The sequence below is a fragment of the Melanerpes formicivorus genome, unplaced genomic scaffold (assembly GCF_026170545.1).
Source record: "Melanerpes formicivorus ecotype bairdi unplaced genomic scaffold, bMelFor1.0.p_v2 SCAF_92, whole genome shotgun sequence".
Taxonomy (NCBI): domain Eukaryota; kingdom Metazoa; phylum Chordata; class Aves; order Piciformes; family Picidae; genus Melanerpes; species Melanerpes formicivorus.
In genome coordinates this window covers 318,847-345,522 of record NW_027142444.1, presented here as the reverse complement: position 1 = coordinate 345,522, position 26,676 = coordinate 318,847, and the positions used below count along the sequence as shown (strand labels likewise).

General features: G+C 41.2%; 1 protein-coding gene across 6 annotated transcripts in view; it reads right to left on the bottom strand.

Annotated features, from left to right (window-relative positions):
- The window catches only part of LRBA (LPS responsive beige-like anchor protein), a 315,739-nt gene that overhangs the window by 223,626 nt on the left and 65,437 nt on the right, over positions 1–26,676 (bottom strand). For 5 of the 6 annotated variants that reach the window (XM_068165720.1, XM_068165722.1, XM_068165723.1 and 2 more), the window contains 4 exons: positions 19,431–19,564; positions 10,379–10,457; positions 10,018–10,151; positions 7,698–7,759 (listed from right to left, as the gene is read on the bottom strand). In XM_068165720.1, coding sequence (XP_068021821.1) covers positions 7,698–7,759; positions 10,018–10,151; positions 10,379–10,457; positions 19,431–19,564 — 409 coding nt within the window. The remainder of the gene's footprint in view (positions 1–7,697; positions 7,760–10,017; positions 10,152–10,378; positions 10,458–19,430; positions 19,565–26,676) is intronic. The other variant, XM_068165721.1, reaches the window with a different exon arrangement.

Here is a 26,676-nt window from a genome sequence, read left to right as displayed (position 1 = left end):
TTTTAAGGAAAGAAAAATATAAACTAAAGGCAGAAAAAAGTAACCAGTGTCTCTCCCACTACACTCCTCTTGGATACAGCATTCTCTTCCCCATCCCGCAGCTGTTGGCTGCATTTAAACTAAAACATTCCAGGTATTCATTATTCCACTGTTGCACAACACCCAGTGGCACAGAGCTCTATTCTCCTCTGCCTCTATATGTTGCTACAACATACACAATAATCAATCTTTTTTTTCCTTTTTTGCTCATCTCATTGCCAATCTCAGCACTCACCAAGCAAATTTTCAAAACAACAACTCACTGCAAGACCAAACCACCATTTCTGGTCTAAACAGAAAGAGAAGTAAATGCCTTTGTGACCGTTCAGAGGAGACTGGCAAACGGAGCCGATTCACTTGAATCAAACTGGAGTCAGAAGCAGGATCGAACGGCTAACAGACACGAGCCTCAGTACCTTGGAATACAGACCACACGATCACTGCATTCTCAACATCTCTGACGAGACAAAGGTCTCCCCAGATGCAGAGACATAAAAAGGCAGAGCTGCATATAAAATAACACAGAAGCTTAAAGGAGAATATTAACAGCACCACTATGCAAAGCTGCTCCTGTTAGAAGAACTCTGAGTAAACACTCTCCGAATCATGAGGTTTTCCACTTGCTCAGGAGCTGGTTTGGAAACAGAGGTTGTGCTCTTTGGTTTATTAGCACCAACCAGAATGCTCACATAGCTGTGATGAGTATCAAGTCAGTGACAAGCGTTGCCGCTCGCTGAACTTTCCATAATCTCATCCCCTCCCCTGCACCAAGCCCCCTTCCATAGGCTCAAATTAAACAGAGGAGCTGTAAACCAGCAGGGTGTCAAATTAAAGCCCACTTTATTTTCAGAGGTCTCCACACTTTGCGGCTGACTTCCTGTCAGGAAGAGTTCCATTTCAGTGCAGAGCCCCAGCAGCAGGGAGCTCCCAGAATTAAGTGCCAGTTGATATTACTTTGTTTTTGCATTTACCACCCATGAGAATATTGTTCAAAGATCTAGTTATAAAGCCAGCGTGGTATCATCCTTCTGACTAGACTGGCAAGCCACAGGGTGTGCTCTCGCTGCACAGAGCTCACCTTAAATGGTGGTGTTTTTTTAAGCCCTAGTGTGCTGGTGAAGCAACAGGATGCCTTTTTTCTTCAGAAAAGTCTGGCTTCTGTAGATAAATTATGTCCCCTTAGTTTGGGGGACTGCAGTAGTGAACATTCATGGAAATGAAGCTGTCTTGTTTCCCTATCACACCCCCAAAATTCACATCTGTGTCAGACAATCCACTCTCCTCCCTAAACAAAAATGTACACATTAATCATCAGTTCTCAGCAACACAGTTCTAAAGGCTAAGATTTTTAGATGTAGCAGGCACGTTTTCCATTACAGTCATACCAACACCACCAGGTCCTAGATTCCTGACTGAATTAAAGTGATTTTCCTTCTGACAGAGGAGTTTCCTTAGTAAGAGGCTGTAAAAGCTAAAAAAACCCCTACAGAGCAGCTACTAAAGATGGGACTTTATAAAAAGTAGAGAAGAACAGTCCTTGGTTTGCCCCCTCCAACTTTACTGTAGGCAACAATTCATTTCAGTAAGATGACCTTAGGAAAGTTCATTTTCTCTGGTCCAGTTCAGCAAACTATTTCCAAGAACAGTTTTGTGGGTTTTAACTCTATCTTTTATCCATTCCTCTCTCCAAAGTCTGCAAGTCTATTGCCTTCAGGAATCCCCATCCCTGGAAATGCTTTGAAGCAGCAGACACACGGTGCTGAGGGGCATGGGCTAACAGCAGCCTTGGTGCAGTTAGAGAATGGTTGGACTCTGTGACCTTAAAGGTCTTTTCCAACCCAAATAATTTCACGGTGCCACATTTTTCAGCATGCAAAGGGAGATCCTCAGAGATGGAGGAAAACCTCCATGGATGGAAAGCACTTACACTATGCATAAAAAAAGTCCCAGATACATCAAGTGTAACAGAGAATCCAAGTGATCGAGACAGCAAATTTGGTAATTTACCCTAAAGTTTCATTCAAAGGCAATTTCCTGACACAATACTTAACTAAAATTTAAGCACCAAAGGGCTCTGTTTAAGGAGTCTGGGCGCCACAGCCAGTGCCCCCCCCCATCTTCCAGGCCTTTAATTTAATTTCTCCAGAGTTAATCCTACTGACCACCAGCCAACAGTTCACTGTGTTAGTATAAAGTACCTTGCAATGGAGAAGCCCTAAACTTTATCCTCAAGACCTTACAGAAAAGGACTGATGTTTCCATACACCACAAACAAAAAAGGGAAGTGCAATCAAATGAATCAATTGAATTCTGCTACTTTACTCTGCTGCTCCAGTGAGACCTCACCTGGAGTAATGTGTCCAGCTCTGGAGATGTCAAGGAGGATGTGGAACTGTTAGAGTAGATCCAGAGGAGGCCACCAAGATGATCCAAGGTCAGCCTGGAGAGGAAAAGGCTCCAAGGGAGACCTTAGAACAGCCTTCTAGGATTTGAAGGGACTACAGGAGAGCTGGAGAAGGACTTTTGACAAAGGCTTTTAACAACACAAGGGGTAACGACTTCAAACTGGAAGAAGTGAAATCTGGATGAGACATGAGGAAGTAATTCTTCCCCAGGAGGGTGGTGAGGCACTGTAACAGGTTGCCCAGAGAAGTAAAAAATTAATTTTCAGCCGTTACAACACAAGATAATCAGATGGAAAACACAGTAACTTGATTAGAATGTTAACATCTAACATTTGGGACATGTAAGAAGTATTCAAACAGCATTCATTCTCTTCATGTCTAAACCACGATGCTGTTAGGGGTTTGGTGTTCAAGAGAGATGATGCAACAAGGATGTTGTCCATGCAAAAGACAAATATTGACTTTAAGGGCAACAGAGTGAGTTAGCAAAGTGATTTAGCAGCACATGAAAGAAAGATCAAGAAAGAGAAAACCCTTTTGCAAACATTTCACCATTTAACTGGTGATAATTGGTTTGGTGAGTTAAGGCAAGATAAAATAAAGAGAGCTGAAGACCTCTAAGTTTGCCTACACAGGCAGTAAGATCAATTCTCACAGTCTAATTTACTCTGCTGTATTACTACCAATCAGCCTCTGTTGCATTTTTAAGGTGCACACTGCCTCGGATCATGCTTCTCGCTCCAAAAGAGAACCCCAAAACAATCAGCACAGCACACTACATACTCAGCCCTAACCATATTTCACTGGGCCACACAAACAGATGCTATCATTGCACTCAGAAAAGATCTGGAAGATCAGAGTTTATGCTTCCCTCTTCCATCTGCCCATGAAAGATATACTCCAGCAAGGTCCAACATAAATCAAACAGCTATAGCTATGTGGATATATCACAATATATCATCATAATATTTCTAGAAGATAAAATACCTAGAGATTAAATGTATTAAAACATTGGTCTGGGTTCATACATGTCATCAGCTATGAAGATTGTGCCCATAATCCCTTGAAAACATGGGGCAGAGGAAAGAAAAGCCACCTTGGAGCAGGAAGCAGAGTGTAGGTGTGGGTAGAGGGGGGGGTCATGAAAGTAGATTCATTAATTTTTAAACGCAAAGGTTTTTTTAAAGGGTTAAAGTTATAGAGACTTATACAAGAACCAAACAACATCTGAGTCAGCTGGTGTAAGTTTATTTTATGGTCTAGAAAATGTAGATTCAGTAGAAAAAGAAGCTCTTAAGTCAAAGATGGGTCTGACAAGAAACACCTAATTAGTTCTCTTACATACACTTCACTGACAATTCAGGTGATTTACTACAGACAGAAGTATTTTTCAAGTGCTGCAAATTCTGTAAATTCAAAAGCATCAAGGAAAATTATGGCACCTATTTTGTACCTTCTCACCTTGGAGCCATAATAATGGGACAAATGCTTCATGTATGTGAACAACAGAAGGATGTTTTTTTAATACCTTCCTGAGAGGGAAGATCCCAGTTTTCCCTAGTCGTGGGTATCAAGAGATCTGACAAACGCAAGGTAGGTGCATATTTGTTTTACTGATAAACATGCACTCAATTCACACCTGCCCCTGGGCATATTTGGCACACAAAACGCTTTCACGGGAGGTGATCTCCCAGCTATCCCCCTGCAGGAGCCTCATCTCACGATAGCAGACAAGTACCTTGAGCATCCTGACAACACTCGTTTCAAACGGATAATAGAGCCAGGTCTCTGCTCTTGTTTAGCTGGTTTAATTACCCCGACAGGATGCCAGGCCAGACTAGATGGTGCTTCTAGGTTCACCGTACTGTATGCATTTCTGATAAATGGGGAAAGAATAGATGACCTGGCAGAAGGCTCAGACAATAACATGTGATTTACAGGACATGAATGCAGCTACTCTAAGATTTATCTGACAGCCCCCTCCGATAGTGGACTGTTGAGTACCCGACGGAATGATTTCTGGTCTGGAAAGTCTGCTACTGAGTAGCCATACACATTATTTATTTATTAGATGTTTTGGGTTGAAACCATTTTTAAATGATGCACTTCACAATGCTCAGCCATAAATTTCGTGTTAAACCCTAGAAGGGAGGTAGTGTTATTGGAATGTGTGTCAGGCTGAATTAGGATGAGCAACACAACGCTTTTATAAAGCGGCCTTGAACACAACGTCAATGCCTTCAAAAATGATATTAATGTCAAATCAGCAGCAACACTTTGCAGTAATATTAAATGAAGGATTTCTTTATGTTCTGATAGATTTATATAAATGTAAGTGCACACGCAGAGGCAAGTCTCCAAATGTAGCATGTCTATCAAAAACCACAACTGGTTTTGTCTTCGAAAATGCCTTTTGTCTGCATCTCAAGCCACCTGTTTCTCTTTTCCCTTCTGTTGAACAAAATGCCAACATGTAAATACGAAACCAAACCAGAAAAGCAACTTTGTCCCCATAGGAAGTAGAAACTAGAGAAGAAATGGTTTCACAGAAAGGTATCTTTTGGATTCTTTTCCAATCACTTCACCTGGCAGAGCTTTCTTTTCACAATTTTCTTAGAAAACAAAAAATACTTGTGAGAGATTATTGTTCCTTTTTGCACTTCTGAGAAAGAAAAAACAAACCAAACCACAAACCATATTTCAGTCACAAATATAAAAAGGCATCAGAAAAATTCTGTTTCAGAATAGCAATCCCACTTGCAATGTTTAAAAAGAAATTTTCAGCCCGAGATTAGCATCAAACCCACAGAGATTAATCAGAGCAATCTTTCAGTTTCATAAATGATGTCTGACAAATTTGTGAAGTTTTAAATCAAATTTGCAGATACTTACAAAGTAAGTCTGCCACATTATTTATGTGATTAAAAACTTGTTTTTGACCTGATCTTTTGATCTTTGGCACTTCATCCTCTCCATCTCCTCTTAAAAATTAATTAAAATTTTAGCAAAAGGATATTACTTCACTTCCCACCCTATCTGGGGCCAGGGGGAAAAAACAGAACAACAAAACAAAATAATACTAAGAAAAAGAAAACCCCCACAAAAACAGCAACTAAAAATACATTTAAAAAACTAAAAAATAAAAGGCAACAAAAAAAAAAAAGAATCAATCAAGCTCAGCCCAATCTCCTCCCAGGATCTGTAAAATGTCGGCTTGAAATTCAATTTCGTATCTCTCAAGCTTTCATGTAGCAAAAGACAGTTCACTTCTTAACAAAATAAATCACTTCTGTGATTGCCACGCTGACCTCTTTGAATTAGGAAAATTCAAAGTGAAAAATGTAATTATCACCCCAGAACAATCTGTATACATCTGAAGCTAATTTTAGATTCATTTCTCACATCATTTTTCATATTCTGCCAAAAAATCACAGCTGCGCAGTAACTTTAAAAAGACTTTGAGGTCTTGGTGACTTTATTGGTTTATTTCTACTATTCCACAAAGAACAACCCCAAGCCTGCACCAGCAGCACTAAGCAATCACGATATCCTCAATTTGATTAGATTAGCATTAAGTGGCATTGTGACACATATGACAAATAGATGCATTAGAGCACGTCATTTATTCCTTATCCTTTCCACTTCCCTAAGCCAAACAAGTGACGTACAGTACAGAGCACAACACGATCTTCCAGAAAGATTAGATTAGCCACCAAAAGAAAGAAGGAAAGGTCAACCACTGATATTGATAGAAGCAGCATGGATCCCCCAAAAAAATATTTCTAAATGGTAATACCAAGCTGTCTGGCACATACTGAATGCTCTCATTAATGAATGAACACTAAAACTTGCCTTCTTGGTAGCAAGGGTGTTTGTCTCATTTAAATCTGCAGCAAATCGATATTCTAGAAGTTGTGAACAACATCCACTCCCAGCACTGCCACAGGACACCAAGCATCTCTCAATTACAAAAGTTTGAATACGAAATCGTTTTCAAGGGGGGGGGAACAAACAAAAAAAAAATTGTATAAAAATATTACAGATTCCTTCCAAGGTGAAGAAAAGAAAATGTACTTCCTGAGGAAGATGGAAAATTAGATGACTGAAGTTCTAGATACATTCATTAGTAATAAGCTCACTAGAAAAACATAACTACTCTTCACTAGTTCATTGTAAAATCTATTAGGTGTAATCTCCAGAAGTAATTGTTCTTATTGCACTTTATTGACAACGCAGACTATTGATTTTTCACACCTTCTATGATTCTTTCATTTGTATTCATGAAATGTCTATCAGCACACTCTAAATAAATTTGGCAATACAGGCACTAACACGAATAAATCGATGTGAAGAAACATTAATTTTGCATTATCCTTATTCGTCAGGCAAGCAAACCATAAGGGTTGTAAATGAAGGTCAAAGGTTTGGAAATGGGTCAGAACCCTTGACCTCCAGACCAATACCCTTCCCATTAAAAAAGGCTATTTTAAAGTTTTAAGTAGGGGAATTTACTACCAGAAAGGTATCATTTTTAAGGCAGCAAAAGAAAAGCTCAATAAAAACAGTCTTCCATTTAATTACAAGGGACAAGAAAAACCACAAAAAGAAAGAAAACAAAACAAAGAAAACAAGACCCCCGAAAAGAAAATCTGATTAACACAGCAGATACGATTTTAAGAAAGCTCCTTAGGCTCTGTCTGGCTCTTTCCTAGCCACAGGAATACGGCAATTCTCAGGTTTTTAGCTATCTACAATCCCAGTGCTTTTAGGAATACAGAATGCCCCAAACTGCTGACAAGCAGGGCTGCTTGCTTAAATTTTTCTCCAATTCTTAGTGCTCAAACCACTTCAGAATGACCAGGATTTCCAAAGTATTTGCCACCCATTTCATAATCTCCACACAGAAGGAAAAAACAAACTGTATTCACCTCAGAGGATTCAGCATGCCAAGATACAGACATCAGGTCTGTTTCTATAACCTTCACATTCCATTGATCCCAGCACAGAATTGGGCACACCTCCATCAAGGTTATGGTAGTAAGGGAACATAAACCCCTTAGTACCTTCTCTCTCTCCAGTTTAATTCACATGATTGCTATGAATTATTTTTTTAATCACAGGCTTTATGCATAATCTTGTTACCTCTTACATACAACTTTGAATTTGAGATGGCATTTAATGAACTGTTTTAGCTGTCATTTCCATTGTGCTCACAGATGGCTGTTTCAGTGAACATTGTTACTCAAACCTCACCTGAGAGCAAAGCAGCATCACCAGCTCCACCACGGAACTGCTGGATTTCATGCACACAAGACCTAGGAAAGGGAAAATGGTGTACACATCATATGGCACCAGCTGTTAACACAGTCCTGAAGTGCAATAGATTAGAAGCATTTTAACCAACAAAAGAAAACTGAAATCCCCATACTGCTTCCAGCTCAATTTTATACTTCAAAAGGAGAGAGAGACCAACTCCACACCTCTCTTCCAAAGATGCAGCTAATAGCAATTGGTTACCTCCATTATTCAGTTTCATAAATATTTGTATGTCAAAAGGCTCAGAAGCGTGGTTAACATATGTTGTATTAATCCACTGTATCTACATTTTGCTATTTCTTGAAGGATTGAGTCATTATATATGCACAGAAGGGAAATGGCTCTATGACCTTTGCTTTCTCCATTGCGCGTTCTCCTTTCAGCCCCCAGCTATCAATCAAGTTTCCATTTTGTTTCATGGCAGCAGACATCCCAAACACTCTTATTAGTACTTTGACCCTTAACCCCACACTAAACCTTAGCAGAAGTGCAGGCAGTAACCTATTATATATTCCCAGCTGTTTATAAACTAATTTGACTATTATTTCTATTTGCATTTTGGTTTGGGTTTGTCTCTAACTAGGTTTTAGGTCCCCAAAATGGTCCTTCTGTGTTTATTTTTTTCGTCTAGATAATCCATACAGTGCCAATGATTTTCCCTACTTTTTTTTGGTCATCCAGTCTATGAAATATTCCCCTTTCTGTGCATATAATCTAAATACTTTGAAACCAGATGACCTTTCCTTTCTCTTCAGGCAAGAAAAAAAACGTAACTAAATAAGATATTTACCTCACCAGCTAACAAAGCATCGAGAAAAATCTCTTTCTGCTCTTGTTATCAAAAGAACAAAAACCTTGTCTGCAATGCAGCTTCCATTAAGTTTTAGCAGCTAAAGCAATAGCCAAGTATGTAAGCAAAAGTGGAACCCCATTCTTTTTCAGTCTTGCAGCAGACAAGCAATACACTCCACGCCTTCCTGCCACATGTTCCTACTCCAAGAGGTGGGGAAGTAAATTCCTAAATTTAACTTTCATTTCAGTGAAGTTTATTGAAGTCTCAATTTTGCTACCAGCAGTCTGCAGTAAAACACTCAGCAGTGCCTGATACTCTGATTGCCTGTCTGACAATGTTGACCATATTCAGCACAGGATGCTTGTCCTAATCCACAAAACAAGGAGTTTCAAAAATGTTTTAGAAGAACAACATTAAATCCTCAGGAAGCAAAGAGCTTTATTAGTGCAAATATAGCTCATGTGTAAGTGTTCAGCTCCAGTTAAGCAACCAGAGTTTCTAACACCGGAGTGCTTAATTACTGGGAGCTGCAACAAGCTCATGCCCTAAGTCAATTCACTGCTTGAACTGGACACGGACAACACCTGCAATCCTCAGTCATCCCAAATTCAATCATTTAAGCCTATACCAGGAAGAGTCATGATCACTGCGCACCTGAATGTTCATCTTAGGATCATTTTGGTTAGAAAAGACCTTTAAGATCATCCAGTCTAACCATGCTCTAACTCTGCCAAGGCTAATGCTAAAACATGTCCCTCAGCACCACAACTCTGCCTCTCCAAAACACCTCCAGGGATAGGGATTCAACCACCTCCCTCAGCAGCCTGTGCCAGGCTTTGGGAACCTTTTCAGGGGAGACATTTCTTCTAATATCCAATCTAAACCTCCCTTGGTGCAGCTTGAGGCCATTTCCTCTCATCCTATCACTTGTTACTGGGGAGAAGAGACCAACCCAAGGTTGGACTCAATGATCCTCGAGGTCTCTTCCAACCATAGTTATACTGTGATACTGTAACCCCTACCTGGCTGCAATCTCTCTTCAAGGAGCTGTAGAGAGCAATGAGGTCTCCCCTTGCCTCTTCTCCAGACTAAACAGCCCCAGGTCCCTCAGCTGCTCAGTATTTCTCAAAAGTATCAGAGAATTCTTCCCAGTACTGACAGTATGTTCTCCTTCCCTGTGTGGCTGCCTTCCCATCAGAAAGCAAAAATGCAGAAGCAGATTGCCATGTAAGAGATACACTGGAACATGCTCTGCTGAAATAGGTCCCAGGAAGCCTTCTGCTCTCACTATCACAGTAAAAATGCAAGGTCTTTGCACTTCGGTCTCTGCACTGCACTCCACACTCTGCATGCTGTTTTACTTGCGTTGAGTCTCCAAGGTATTCATAATAACAAACAAAATACACCACCACCACCAACCACCAACCAACCAAAACCCAAAGCATTTTTAAATTGGAAACTTACTTGTACCTTCAATCAGCAATTCCTGCCCATGGCTGCCCAAAAGAGTCCGAGAAAGAAAGGGAGCAAAGTCCACAAAAATCTCTCTCAGAAGCGGGGCAGCTTTCTCCAGAGCGTGTTCAAGCCTGTCTGTAATGCTAGCAGAGAGAGAGGAGATTAACCACCACCGAAGGACGAAAAGGAAGGAAGTCACTGACATTTTGTAGAAAGGAGCACAGGTTTGTGGCAACGTTTGGTGCTCTGGCACTCGTTTCACCAAACCTTGGCTATGGGTTTGAACATTCCTAGAGGGACATGGAATCAGAGTGCAACTGTAACATCAGAAATGTCAGCCACAGCACAGCTGTCCAGACAAAGAAGTTACCTCATATTTGAAGCCGAATCCTCAGGCACTGAAGAAACTGTAGGGACAGATGGCAATTTTGAATGAGATGATCCCCTTCCTACAAAAGAAAGCAACAAATAAAGGAATTACATAAGAAAGCATGCCAGGGCTTAAGACAGTTGGCTCAGAAACAAAAGCCTCAAGCTCAGCGTCCTAGACTGTTCTCTCTGAACCGCAGAATGGTAGGAGCTGAAAAGGATCGAGTCCCCGAGGCCCCTGCCAAGGCAGGTTCACCTAGAGAACGTCATGCAGGAGCACGTCCAGGCAGGTCTTGAATGTCCCCAGAGGTGGGCACTCCACCACCTCTCTGGACAGCCCGCTCCTGTGCTCCAAAGATGTGCCCATTACCCCTTGTCCTGTCACTGGGCACCACTGACAAAAGAATGGCCCCATTCTTCTGACATCCACCTTTTAAGTATTGATCACTACTCATGAGATTCTCCCTTCAGACTGCTTTTTTCCAGACTTAAAGGCCCCAGTTCTCTAAGCCCTTCCTCACAAGAGAGATGTTCCAGTCTCCTCAACATGCTTGTAGCCTACTGCTGAACTCTCTCCCTGTCCTTCTTGAACTGGGGAGCCCAGAACTGGACACAGCATTCCAGATGTGGCCTCACCAGGGCAGAATAGCAGGGAAGGAGAATCTCCCTTGATCTGCTGGCCACACTCTTCTTGATGCATCCTAGGATTCCATTGGCCACAAGGACACATTGCTGGCTCATGGGCCCTAAGCAATCAATACAACTAATGTCCTACACCCTTGATACTCCTGTAGGGTTGGTTACTGGAAGTGCTTGTCCAGTTTCAAGTAACTTGCACAGAAATCTTACGGCTTTTTGCCTAAAATGAGAACCTTTCTGCATCAAAAAGCAGCAGAATACAAAACAAGTTGCTATTGCCAACACGTCTTAAATTTTTGCATCGCCGGGACCCTGACAAAGACAGCTCTGATAGAGTTCTCCACTGCACTGCCAGCACCATATAACCTCATTTATGAGTTATTAACTTTGCCACAGCAATTATTCAAAGGTTGATAGGGAAGACTGCATCATTTATGTATTCTATGATTACCTAAAAACAAAAACAAAGGCAATTGTCTTAGGTCAAATTGACACTTCATGACTCTCCTCAGCTGAGTAGGAATCTGTAAACACTAAATTCTGCTGTTCAAGCCCATAAAGAGAAATGCAGCCTCCATACTGCAGTATGGATTGGTATTAGCAATGATGAAGAAGGGGTGAAGCAAGACAGGCAGAGATTTCACAGATATTTGCTGCCAGGATAGGAATGGTGACTCACAAATCTTGCATTGCATTCCAGACCATAGAGAGGAATGAATCTTAGCAGACAGATTTCTGTGCATTTCCCAGGAGCATGACTGCTTCTAGTCCATCTGCACTCCTACCTCTTCCCAGCCTTAGACCCTGTCCTATTATCTTTCCTCTCACCTCACCAGCTCCAGATTCTTGTGCTACCGTAAGGGGAGAAGAAAGCAAAAACCCACACAGCAAAACAAAAACAAAACCACAAAGCAAAAAGCCAACCCACCACAAAACCCAACAAAAGCATGAATGGAAAGGGCTTAACCATTTCAGTTCTCACGTGTCCCTTAGCAAAGCCATGACAGTTCTCAGAATTCTAACTGCAGAAGCATTCCTGATTGTCCCATTTACACTGGAGTGAGCCCAGTTAAACACAACCTGTCTGGAAATCAGCTGCTAAGAGCTTGAAAGTGTCTACCAAAATGTGTCAACATTTCAAACTATTTCTACTTGACTCAAGTGGAATAGATTTGTACAAGGATGTCAAAGACCAGTCCCTGGGAGATTCAGTTTATTTCTCCTGTCCCATTTCAAATGTCTGCTCCCAAACACCAGCACACAGCACTTCCCCCCGGAAATGTTTGGAGTTTGGGGGGGGATTCTCTCTCACTTTCCTATCTGGGGAAGATTTTGTACTCTAGTCTTACTTCAAAGGCAGCATAGAAAGTAGCAAACTAATGCATCAAATTGGTGAAAAGTTCTGCTCTTCCTTTTCTGGAGATGTCTTTGTGAATGTGGCTTGCTTATCTTTTCACAAGTACAACATGAAGCTCATATCTTGACTTTTGCATGGGAAGGTAGGGTCAGGAAGGCATTTTCAGTGGGCCACACAAAATGAAGGGCAAAAAAACAGGGAGCAAAGCATGAGCTGAATGCAGTCATGTGGGCATTGTTTCCTAAACAGTTTATCTACTAACAGCAAGTCAAGGACAGATTCTTGAACATTTCAAAGGTGATGGCCAGATTCTGTAAATATTTTCAGTATTTTCATGGATAGAGTGCCAGTGCTCTAAGATCTCATTTTACATAGGTCAAACTACCAAAAAAAAACCAAATTAAAAAACTGGTGGCACTCCCAAAGAAAAACCAGACACAAGATGTACCAGCAGTGAGAGCAGAGCCTGCTGAGGAGAAAAACTAAACCTCAGAAGGCAACGAGCCACCAGACTCAACAGTTTCAAACTCCAGTTGTTTTGCGACACTTCCATAGCTACAGCTTTCCCTCCCTCTGTTGGTGCACACATCCGTTCATGCAGTGCACTGCCAGCTGGATGGAGCCTTTCAATTATTTCATCTGCATGATAACCTTTATATTAAAGCAGTCTCACTAGATTTTCCAGCTTCGCCCTTGAAGCCACACTTCCATATTCTCATTAAACAAGTCCCTCTGACAGGGTAACATTTCAAAATCCACATAGCCAGTAGCAGATTTAAGTCCACAGACTGTCCCTAAGAGATCAGCTCACTGATCTGGGTAGTTCAACAGAACTACAATGGAACCCAAAGCCTTCCAAGCAAAACCGTCCTCTCAACGTGCAGATGACACTGGCAGAACGTCTCATTCTATAAATGCTCACAGGCTTCTTGCTGCATTTATAATCTGTGAACAGTAATCCTCTATCACTGGGCACTTTAGGAAGGCAAAAGTATACCGAACCACGGGACGGGTTGGTTTGTTGTTTGCTTCTCTCTTCACACACAGCATGGCTAGGATGGGAGGAATGGAAGTCACTGGCAACACAGACCACTTTTTCCTTATGGAATCAAAAGAAATTGTGCAGAGCCGATCAAACGTAAAAGTCTGAAGTTTTAAGTTAAAATCAACTTTTGAATATAGACATAACAGAAAGGCACTGATAATTTGAATCTGACAACAGCATAAGGCAAGAACCTATATAAACTGATGGTCTGTTTGAAGATTATGTAAGGATATTTATGGCCTGAATTTCTTCATGCTTATCATCACCTAAATCCACATTCCAAACTCAGATATATTTCACTAAAAGGGGTGAATCTCACATTTATCACAGCTGAGCATTTCAGGCTTCTTTTAGATAGCATTAGGCACAGTGATTTTTTTCCCCTCCAGTTCAATATTGCTTTGTGCAACTACTTTCTTTGACTGTATTTAACTCAGACGTAGGAGTTCATTGTACTGGTTTTTTCTTCCTTTAGTAAAAAGAAAAAAACAAAAAAGAAAATACTTCAGTAGCATATTTTCATCCCCAACACACATGTGGGTAAGTGCAGTAGCTACTTCAAACATGTGGAACTAAACTGACTTATCTCTTCCTTATCCTTTCACTGATAAACTGGCTCCTTCAAACTGACAGTTTTACAGACATTTGCAACGACATAAAAGAAAATGCAAATAGATCATCTGTCTAGCACCCTTACAGTGAAACATTATTGTTTACCCAAGGTCCCCAAGGGTCTAAACAAATAATGTCTCTGGCAATAAAATATTTTTATCAGAACTCTGTGTGCAAAACCCTTATTCTTACACACACACAGTATGTGAGTGTGCAGTAGGCTTCACTCTGGGAGGAGGGAGATGGTTAAAGACACCCCAACAGAGTGCTGAATTAAATAACCACACCTCTTAGTTTTGTACAACAGACCTAAATACACCAGTGCCATTTTGGAAAGGAATATTCAGTATTTGACTCTTTCAGGTTTTGAGCTCCTTCAAAAACTGCCTGGGCTGGAAGTGTACACATGCAGGACTACAGTGAAAGGTTTTGCAAGATAAAAGAAGGGATCTGCTACGTAAACACATCTGCAGGTTAAACCAAAACAGATTGCACAAAATAATGGGGCACTCTCTGAAGAGAAATTGCTTTCAAACAGTATTTTATGTAACAGCATTTCCACTCGATTTTAGATCTGTGTCATTTTGGTTCAGTAACCAGCCTCAAGCTGCTGGCACTGTAACCTTGGATTTTTCTGGGAAGCAGCTACTATAATCCAGAGAATGTGACCTTTGGAGGTCCCTTCCAGCCCAGACCATTCTTCGATTCTATGAATTTCTTCAACTGACTCTGCTCAGGTAACACTTAACATTCTGCCCCCCACACACTTCAGCTTGCCTTCTGCCAACTTATTTTATTGTGAGACTTCGAGGTGAGTTTCACCTCTGTATAAAAATGAAGGAATACCATTATTCTTTGAAAACAAGCCAGCTGTAGCGGAAAATTTACGTTCTTCTACATGCAGGATGAGAATTGAGACATCACAACTCCTTTTTTATCTCCTATTGCTGTTTATTCCCAGGTTTCTCCCAAGCATCTATCTCCTCTTTCACCTTGGCCTTTGTCACAGCCTTGTTTATGACCTCGCACTTTGGGGAACAGTCCATGTCTCCGCTCAGGAGAGGTGAGAATCCTGCTGGCAACTGTACAGGTGAGACGCAAAACAAGTGAAACTCAAAGAACTTCAAGTCGGAGGGGAAGGAGGTGGGCAACAGAAACTGGTTGGAGCTTCTCAGTAAGGACTAGATGCAGTTCACTCCTTGCTTCCTAAAGCCTTTTCATATTCCTCCTTCAAACAAAAAATACATATTTGAACAACAATTTGCAAACTGGAAGTCTCAGAACTGCATTCTTCAGAGGGAGGCACTAATACAATGCATGGGAAATCCTTCAAGGACACAAACAGTGAAACTCAGAGCCTCAGAGCAAACAGTGAGAACAGAAATTGCAAAACAGCTCAAAACTTGACACCGCATCGGAATATGACAACTGTGACTGGAACATTGCAGAGCACAACTGAGTGACAAGTGAAGGCACAAGCATCCCACTAGCATATTCACAACAGCTCAGGCAACCGTGCCCACTCCTGTCTGTCTAAGCGTTATTCCTGCATTTGCAATGGCCCTTCCTGGACACAGCATGTGTAAAATCTTGGCATCAAGTGGCACATTCAGCCTATGAGCCAACCCAAGGAAGAGGCAACTCAAGGAAATTTCTCATCCTAAGGCTGTTAGTAGTAAATGTGCTCTTTTGTTCAATACCACCTCCACAAGAGACAAATGGTTGTCTCAACATGGGCCAGGAAGGGACCTCATTCTCTCCATTCATTACCAAGATCTCTCAAAGAAACGGAATAGCAATGGACCAACAACCCAAGTATCAGCCATTAGCAGCACACAAGAGGCACACTTGTACTCAGGAATGGCTTTGTTTTCTGCTGTGAAATACTCTGTGGCTTAAATGAGTAAAGGTGGAAAAACTTCTCCTACAAATAGGCCAGGCTGTCTGAGGTCAAAACATGTTTTCACCCTCTTTCGAAGTATCCAGGGAACAGAGTGAGCTGAGATGGATATCTTTCCAACTTGTCAACACTTTCTATTTGGCAGGCCAGGACACCTCACATCCACTTGATATAAGCTTAGGACAACCTTAAGGGTCAAATATCTGAGATAGTCACAGACCGTGAGCTACAGACAAGATGCAAACTTCAGGTAACAATACTGAGAAGACGACTGATGACTTCTGAGCACACACAAATGGAATGGAGGCATCTGGAACTACACAACCTGGCTGATATTTTAACACAGATTCTCCCCTGACCAAGCAATTTTGCTACCACATCTGCAGGTGGAGGATGTTCACACTAAAAAAAAACAACCCAACTTACTCCCAAATCATGCTTATGTCCACATTACAACTGCAACATACCAGTTGCTGTTTAATCCCATTTTTAAGTCTGTATCTCCTTTTCATGTCTGTTTTGGAGTAAACTGACTATAGTCTCCACAGTAAGGCATTATGTGGTACTACATTCAGGTTGTGTTTGCTTAACCAGTTCTTAAAACATCAAAGGCAAAAAACTTACAAATTATTTGACTTTACAAAAATCCAGCTGAAATGTATTTTTAAATGTACTAATAATATTTCATAAACAGCCTTCATATAAAATATGGGAAAGCTCCAAATTTATAGTCACTACACAAACCTCTGCACTTTCTTAAAAAAAAGACTGAATTAATTCTTAATTGCAGAAGTAGAGCTACAATGAATGTTAGCTGAAACAAGAAACCAATGTATTTACTCTCTTCTGCAGGAAACCAAAAACCAATTCATGAACACGACGTGAACTCAGGGGAAAATGATATATTAGATTTGGGTTTCATAGGGAGCTTGCTTACTGCTACTTGCATCCTTAAATGAAGAAGTTAGAGGACTCAGAACTTTTCTTCAAGCATCACTGCGTGCAACCGACACGAGCAACACCACTCTAAATGGAGTCACTCCCAGTCTGCCAAAGTTTTGTTCCTGTGCCATTATTTTACTGGGGGGGGAAAGCAGCAGTCCTCCATTTTAATCTCTTTAAGGCATGATTTCCTTTATTCCTTTACTTTTTCTCTTAATTAGTAGATTGCCAGTCTAAACATGTCTCCTATTTTTAATCCTGGTTAGTTTCTTTTTATGCATATCAATTCAGATTACACATCCAACTTATGCCAAAACTCAGAGACATGCTGGAAGTCACACAGCTACAAACTCCATCAGTATTGTTTATTGTCTGGATTTCTTAGGCATTCTACAGACACAGGGGGACTTATTTTTGCTTCCATAGGTTCTTATAAGATTGACTCAATCTGAAAAATCCATGTTCATCTGTTTTGTTTCTATTAAAAGCTAGGGAAGCAGTAGCCAGAAACTGTAATAATTAAGCCTACATCTAACCTGGGTGACTTGGTAATTGCTAACAAATCAGCAACTATTTCTAATAATTTAATTCCAAACAATTACACTGCAGATAAGGTTTTATTGTTTCTAAGGCAGATTACTATTTCCAGAGGAGATTAGCTGCTCAGAGCCAATCTTCCTGTGACATTTCAAAAGACTCTCAATATTCCTAGTCCAAACACTACTCCTAGACTAGTACAGTGCTACCTCCAGCCATTTCAGTGACAAAATGGATTCTCTCTTTTCCAAAGAACAAGGACATACTAGATTTCAACAGCTCTTCTTCTTCTTTATCACAGATGGAACGTTGTCTTCTTTGATTTTCCCAGGAAATGCAATGGGAAATTGAAGATGGCAACAAACACCTTTCAGACACACAACTGCTAGAGCACTCGACAACAGAATACCTTTTTTCCTCAGTCTTTACAACTGGGATGTCAGTTCATAAAAGAATCAAAGTATTGTTTGGGTTGGAAGGGACCTTGAAGACCATCTAGTTCCAGCCCCTCTGCCATAGGGCAACCTGTTGCAGTGTCTCACCACCCTCACTGTAAAGAATTCCTTCCTAATCTCCAATCTAAATCTCCCCTCTTCCAGCTCAAAGCCATTGCCTCCTACCTATCACTACAAGCCCTTCTCAGCTGTCTTGTAGGCCCCCTTCATGTGCTGGAAGAAGGAAATAAGGAATTCTAACACTGAAGAAAAATGAGTCACGAGGCCCAGATTGAAACTTCCTTGATTAAGATGTAAATCAGTTCTAAGTCTTGATGTTATACCTCATGGGCACAAACAGTTAGGAGATCCTATGAAGCCATGTGGTTTCAGCATGGGTAAGTAGAAAAGCAAGCCTTTGACACAGTGAAGAAGGTTAAGTATCATTTATGTGATAGGAACAGCCAGAGAGACTGAGGGTTCAAAGGACCACTTGCCTATAAACAACCTATTCAATTTTGTCCCTACCAAAAAAAAAAGCCCTGTCCAAAGCAATTAGTTAAGCATCAGCACTGGATCTGACCTCAGGCTAAAGCTATTGGAAACACTTGTATATAATTTCCAGTCCTACTTAGCACTAACACATATAATCTTTGAACAAATACCCCACAATTTTTAAATAGGTTTATACTTTACATAACAAAAACTCTGTGACCAGAAGTAGTCTTTAGAATACACAGTAGTCACACTAAATGAATGTGTCTGCTTCACAAAAACTGTGAGAAATCTTGAAATGGCAAATATTGCTCACTCACATCTGTTCAGCTAGGTGAGGGCAAAAGGAGAACCCCAAATCCAGCACAGCTTTTTTTGTTTTAAATAGACCACTACTTTTGTTCTTTTTACTTAGAAACAAGTTATTTTTCTTACATTTGGGTAGCTACAGCAGCCAAACTAGAAATAAGGAAATGATCTAAGGGATGAACTCTCAGAAAATACCAAATAGGATGAGTTCTTATATTCATGAACTCACACGGTATCTCCAACAACTGGCCCAGTTTAGCCTGGAGTCACATCTATTTTTCTGCACAGTATCTGACAGTGGTCTTTGTTCAGAGGCATGGCTGTCACATGCAGGACTGCAAGCTGCTAGGTGAGGATGAAGATAGTCTCACAGATTTTTTTTTTTGTCTGCCTTGATAATTTAGGACACATTATTCCACATACACTCCCTAGTTAAAGCAAAGTGTAAAAACCCCATCTTCCCAGAAGATTTTATATTGACAGATTTACATCTACATACAGACACACACGTATCTGTGTATTACACATGCCATATACCTATCAGTATCACAACAGAAAGTGACCAACGATTTAGTGTCTGGAAACCAAGTCTCACCTACAGTGTTTTGAGATGCAGACGACTGTTCATAAACATCTCAACTTCAAATAACACACAGCAAAGAAATGTGTAACAAAAACCATGTAACAAAAGCTTGTTCATTTGTATTCACAGTGAATGAGGGAGGATAGAGAAGCAAGACAGGAAGGGCTGGGATGTAAGTTATTTAATTTACCCTTACTCACCAGGAGACTCTCCTGACAAATCCGGGGTTTGGGTTGAATCTACAGAGGAAACCACGCTGACAGCATTTGCAGGAATACTCATAGCAGCTGCAGAAGAGGAGATGGTTGATTTCTTTGGTGGTACAACAACACTCCTATGTGAAGACAAAAAGTAAACCACAACTGTATGAAGTTCCATACGTCATGACCTTTGTCCACAAGTCTAGCACATTCACTGTCAGATTAGGCATTAGGAGGAAATTCAGCCCCGTGAAGGTGGTGAGGCACTGGAACAAGTTCTCCAGAGAAGCAGTGGAGGCTCCAAGCCTGGAAGTGTTCAAGACCAGGTTGGATGGGGCTTAGAGCAAGCCGGTCTAGCAGCAGGTGTTCCTGCCCATGGCAGAAGAGTTGGAACTTAGTGACTGTCAAGGTCCCATCTGACCCAAGCCACTCTACGATTCTATGTCCTGCAAAAGGTAACATCTCATCCACTTTACAAAATCCCTGATAAACAAGCACACAGAAGATCATCAGGAAAAGGGACCTGCAACTAGATTTTCCTCCTCACAGTAGTTTCACTAAGATTTGGGGTTACACTGCAGGCAACGCTTTGCACAAGATACCATGGCATTCAAAATTAAAACACGACGTTATCAGCACCGAAGGATGTCACAACAGTACTACTTCTGGTATTCCAGAACAGAAGACTAATTGCAGAAGGATACATTACAGCTAAAAACATTCTAACTCACATCTTCACATGTGCATACAAACATTCACATCTTAAAAATATGGCTATGGTGTGACTTTGAGTAGAATCATAGAATTGTTTGGGTTGGAAAAGCCCTCTAAGAGCATCCAGTCCAACCATGTACCCAACACCACCATGGCCATTAAACCATGTCCCCAAGTGCTATGGCCACACATTTCTTGAACACTCCCAGGGATGGTGACCCCACCACCTCCTTGGGCAGCCTGTTCCAATCCCTGACCACTCTTGCAGCTAAGAAATTTGTCCTGATCGCCAACCTAAACTTTCCCTAGCACAATTTCAGGTAATTTCCTCTCATTCTATTATCTGATACTAGGGAGAAGAGACCAGCCCCTACCTTACTCCAACCTCCTTTCAGAGAGTTTTACTCATCTAACTCCTTTGGAGTTGAGGAGAGAATCTCCCTCTCTTAGACAATTTAAACATCAGGCCTCACAGTCATCATTAAAGCTTACACAGGAGGAGAAGATGCAAAGTGACAAGTTAGGCATGGAGATTTATCTGGCATGTTCCTAAGACATCTATTTATGCTATACCAATTTCAATTAAACTGCAGTGCTTTATTCCAAACACCTAAAAGGCCTTGTTAAGCATACGTTAAAGGCATTTTTAATTGCAAGTTAGCTCCATAAAGATGCAAAACCCCAGCTAATGAGGTAAAGAGTACAGCTGATATATAATGCACTCCCACAGCAGCGCTTACTTTTAATTACCTGGTGTTAACCGTAAGCCGAAAGTCTTCAACGTTCCATTTATTTAATCACATCCTTTTTTGACAGTACTATAACTATACACAGGAAGTATTCCCTTAACAGCTTTAAAATATTCATTTGCTAAATAAAGGAACTTAAAAACTTGACCCAAATTCAGACGCAACTACAACGAACAAAGTTCTGTCAAGTATGTCTGAAAGAGTTCTTACTAGAATGGAGGGAGAATGACTGTGGTTGACTCCCTTCTTCAGCCCAAAGGATGTCAGAGCAGCTAGACCACCTTACTGATTCAATCAATCCTCCTTAATGGCAGGAGTAGGCAGGCACCATACTTGGAGGCAGTACGTGTCATATCATTATAGGGGTGACTGCTAATGTTAACTATACGCTAAAAATAGAGAAGCAACAACACCTGAGCCCCAGGTCGAGATATCTGCACCTAACCCATGAATTTTGATCGTATGTTCATGTCACTTACCCTGAAACATGAGCAATGCACTAAAAAATTCACATATTTAGACTATCTTCTAAATTATAGCCACATTACCAATTAATTTTGCATCAGCCAGGTCCAAGAAGGGGATCTCATGCTGAAGAATCTGTGACACTCGCTGCCTGGAAGCTGTTACTACTAATCCATAACAGACTTAAAATATCTGGAAGGGGGTGGGAAATTAATACAAGTTTAGTGAGTACAAGATGCACCCACACATCGTACACTTCTGGACATTTATCCAATGTTCATGACTCAGCACTGAAGCCCAGGTGTGTTCCTTCAAAGATTTTAAGTTCCTTTACTGTGTAGCTACCCAAGTCAAGAAGCAGTGATCACCAGTACCAACCCCAAATCGTGCAGGCGTATCACGAATACCTGGCTGTGGATTTTATCAGAGCTCCGTGCCTGAGCTGGAAAAGCTTTGCACACCCTCTCATTATCCAACATTATACTGGACACAAAGGGACGTGGAAGAATGTTTACTGACCAGTTTTGGAGCATATGTAGATGGCAATTGTGCCATCTGGTACAACAGGTAGTTGCCATAGGTGGTGTCTGTTCAAAGCTTCATTATTATTCACATAACTAATTTTAAATTGAAAAACATTAAATTGAGGGTAAAACAAAATCTTCTGGGTTTGGTTTGTTTTTTTTTCTTTTTCCTTTTGTTTCCAGGGCTTTAAGACAATCATAGAATTGTTTTGGTTGGAAAAGACCTCCAAGATCATTGAGTCCAACCATCAACATAAAACCTCCACGGCAATTAAATCATGTCCCAAAGTGCCATGTGCTCAAGTCTCTTGAATGCCTCCAGGGATGGTGACTCCACAAGTCAATAAAAACGCTCTCAGAACATCAAATCTGAATGGCTGTGCCTGAAATCTACTGATCCTACTCTGATGTTAGTAAGAGCACCAAGGACATGACAAAGATGGTATCTTAAGTTGTAAAGGGACAGACCTACATCTTAAAATAATAATTCATAAATAGCTGAACTTTGACTCGTTGACAACTCAGCAATTAAGAGGCTGGAAGGATCAAGAAGGCATTTTACAAAAGGAGTAATTTTCAGCACTACTTCAAGAAGCTCCTCACAGTGAACAGTTGTGGAACAGCATAGGAGCAAGGAAGCCTGCATGCAATTGGAGCTTCCCACTGCTGATCTGCAGCTGACAATGAGTGGAGACAAAAAGAAATCCCAGCTACAACAGGCTTCCATTCCCTGTTCTGACAGAACACTATATATTATCATTCCTTCCTGTAAACTCCTACTGACCTTCAGTGTGCTTAAATGCAACTGCACTGAGGGAGTAGTGCAGTCCAGCAAGCTGACTGACTGTCTACAGCTACCCAAGCAGAGGTGCACCCAAGCAAAGGAATCAAGCAATTCCCCCCGCCCCAGGCTGTGAGAGAAAACAGAATCTTTGACCAACTCACCATAAAGGTGGTTTCTAGTCTCAGATTAATCATAGAATGGTTTGGGTTGGAAAGGACCTTAAAGATCATCCATTTCCATCCCAAATGCTGAAGAAAACTAGTTTTGGATAGTGAACTTCAATAGTCAACTGAAATGATTCCAACTTGCCCAGCCAAAATAAAACAAACAGGATTTCTGGGGAGAAAAGATGGTTCCCTCCCCTGACAGTTGTGTCAACCCAAAGCACAAAGTCATGAGAGGTGCTGGATATTACTCAACAATGTGATGTAAAGAAACTCCAAAGCCTCAGTGTACTTTCTCTCTGTCTTCTAGTCATGACCTTCTGATTGAAAAGATCCTTAATACAACTTCTTTCTAGCTAAGCATCGCTGATTATTGCTGTATCTTCCCTCTCAATGCTACAGCTGACCAATGCAGGATTTGTTTCAGGAGCTTGCATTTCCTCATCTTCTACATGGTACAGCTCAATCACAGGCAGATTCATCTCTACCACACAGAAGAAAGCAAATTAAGTTGCTTGAATCATGAGCTTCATCAGAATAAGAATGTACATGAAGCAGCCTCACACACAGGTAGAGGTGCATCACATAGAAGAAAGCCATCAATACAATTCACTCCTTAACAGTCGCATTATCCCAGCACTGCAGTCAACTCCCTACTTTTAGGATCCATTTCTACATTATAACATCCATTATCATCACATTCAAATGCTGGATGTAGAGAACAAACAAGGAAAATTGCATTAACAATACTCCTCAGGTGTATTTCAAGCAGACCTCACACACTACAGTAACATGAGCATTTTTGTTGCCTCACTTCCGTGACCATATTAATTTTTTTTTCCCTTTTTTAATTTAAAATCCAAGTACTTAAGGTTGAAAGTAGAAATTTACTGCAGGTGGACTGATAAACATAGGTCGGTCCTGGTGAGAATGAGCCACTATAAATACATCTCAGCCAGAAGGTCAGTGTGTTATTAGTCCCAATTATGCTGAAGTGTGAGAAGCCTTTGTGTTGCAGACAATTATTCACTGCTGAATGAGCACAGGGCACTGAGCTGAACACCCACTTCCATCACACACAAAGGCTTACACCATAATGATCTACTCTGCCAAGGGCTCCATAAGGATTTCCTTATTGAAAGCCTTCTTGGGTTTCCATCACTAATTCTTCCGTTTCAATACAAAATATCTATAAATATCTTCTAAATGTTGAGTAGCTTTCCCCCCCTTCCCCCCCCTCCCTTTTATTTTTTTTTGACATTGGTAAGTCTGCAATTAACTTTAAAAGTCATTTCAAATTGTCCTTGGGTGCAAGTCAAATATCCCAATCCAACATGGGCCAGGCCAAACTGATGACCTCACTATAATTTAAAAATAATTACATGAGCTCTAGTTCCCCTTGACATACAGGAATTTAGAGAGATTTACTTATTAGCATTCCATATTTTAGCACTGAACAGGGACACAGGTGACAGTTTGTCTGTTTCCCTATGGAATAATGGTTTTCATTCAAAACCAAGAAGTCTTGTCCCAGGCTGCCAGAGTCACCCCACTGCAGGGCTCCTAGGCAATGAGCAAGGCCAATAAAGAAGCTGGGAGGCTTATCTTTATCTCTGCTAGTGAGCCAGGAAAGCAGCCTGCCATGTCAGTGTCATTCCATGAGCTCTGTTGTCCGTGGATAATACCCATTCTCTTATGTGCCCCTTGAAATATCCCAAGGGAAAGGAAGAAAAATTGACTCTCAAAACCATCAGAGATCAGAGGCAGGTGATTGGGGGAGGAGAAAAGAGCTAATAGAAAGAAAACAATCATTTTTGCTACAGAACTTCAAAATCAGCTTGGAAGGGAGAAGACTTCAAACAGTGCCTCTCCAGCCCCAGCAGAATGCAAATGTCTGGCATGCCAAAGGAACTGAGCTTCTCATCCCAGCATATGTGCCTTGATCTATACACCCTCCATTTTCATATTCTCTCTGTACCTGATGGACTTAATCGTATCAGTGACAAATTTATTCTTTTTAGACTTGAAACCCAAACTGTTGAAGTCTAAAATGTATTCATTCCATATCAAAAAAGGGACTTGGATTCAATTTAACTGAAACACCACAACCAAGCATTACAAAGGCACTGGCTGAGAAATGTGTAAATACAGGCTGAGCCAAACTAAGCAGCTTATGGATGATGTTCCAAAAAGATAAACAAGCTTGTTAACATCCCTGCTCCCCAAGCTAGAGCACAGCTGGGACAAGACTGGAACCAACCTTCAGAATCAGCTTCTTCTCATGTCATGGTTACTGAATGTTTGTTTCCACAAAGAGCAGGAGAAGCCAGGAGAGACCAAGGTTTTATTTGCCACGGCAAGTGGTAGCTTATGGGTTTAATTAAGTGAAGAGAAATGACTTTTTTTTTTTTTTTTAATTTCACCTAAGCTTTGGTTACTTTTAGTTTTGTTTTATTTAAATATCTTCACATGAGAAGCCCTCTCCTCCTCCTCTCCCCTCTTCTTTCTCGAAGATCACCACTACATAAGGAAACTGCTGGGTTAGGACACACTGAAATTGGAACATGAATTCATGTCCCTAAGAATCTTGGGGGAAAAGCCAATGGAAGTCTTGAACTTTATCATGATAAACCCCTGGCACCCACTAATCACAAGATTGTATCTTCACATGAGATAGGGGGAAGATTTTTGGCATGGGAATGAGCACATACACCTAGCTGTTTGCACAGGCTTGCAACCTGGCAGCCTTTCAGTAAGGTTTCACTCAGATAGCTGTTACTGTATACTCTCCAGCTATGGCTGGAGAGTTGATAATCCTGAAGATATGAGGAGAGTTTTGATTTCTGACACAGCATTCCTGAGATAAATGCAGGATCAGAGAGATGCTTTGAAATTCCCAGAGATACCCCACTGGCAAACTGCTACATGGGAACAACTTTCAACAAAGTGTGTTTAAAAAGCAAGAAAGGAAAGACAAAGTTAACTCACTGAAGCGATTTTTTGCCACCAAATAATATATTAAATGTAGACCAGACACAAGCAATAAAAGAGCATCCCAGAGCCTGTTTTTCCAAAGGTTCCAATGTACAGAAGCATTTTTGCCTACACCCTAAATAAGAGCTCCTATTTGCCCCTCTATTACAGATCCTGGTGAAACAGGTTTTTCTTTCCCAGGCACAACCCTTCCTGCTGCTGTCACTATGTGTCAGATCAGAGCATAAACTTCTACTTTAGGCAGAGCTGCACTACATAGAGTCACCTTCCAGTGGCCAGGAAGCTTTCCTGTCTGCATCCTTTCAAATACAAACGTTTCATAGACACAGTTATTCCCTTTCAACAGCAGCCTGCCTTACAACTGCATTCACCTCAGCTGTAAGACTGTGCATGTCCCCACCAGACGGTGGCTGACTAGGGGCAACACTTCCACACCACCATGTACACTGCTGCCTACCTGCCCTACCACAGACACTAAAGCCACCTAGAAACACAGACCTGCTGAAGGACAAAATGTTTTATACTAGTTCATAACCTTATCCTCACGTATTTTCCTGCAACCCAGACCCAACCATGTCCTGGGCAGCAGGACAGGGAAGGGATTCTGCTCTGCTGAGACCCCACCTGCAATGATGGATCCAGCTCTGGAGTCCCCAAAACAAGGAGGACACAGGACTATTAGAACAGGTCCAGAGGAGGCCATGAAGAAGATCCAAGGGCTGGAGCATCCCTGCTCTGAAAACAGGCTGAGAGAGTTGGAGCTGTTCAGGCTGGAGAAGAGAAGGCTGCAGGGAGACCTTAGAGCAGCTTTCCAGGATTTGAAGTGAGCTACGGCAGAGCTGGAGAGGGACT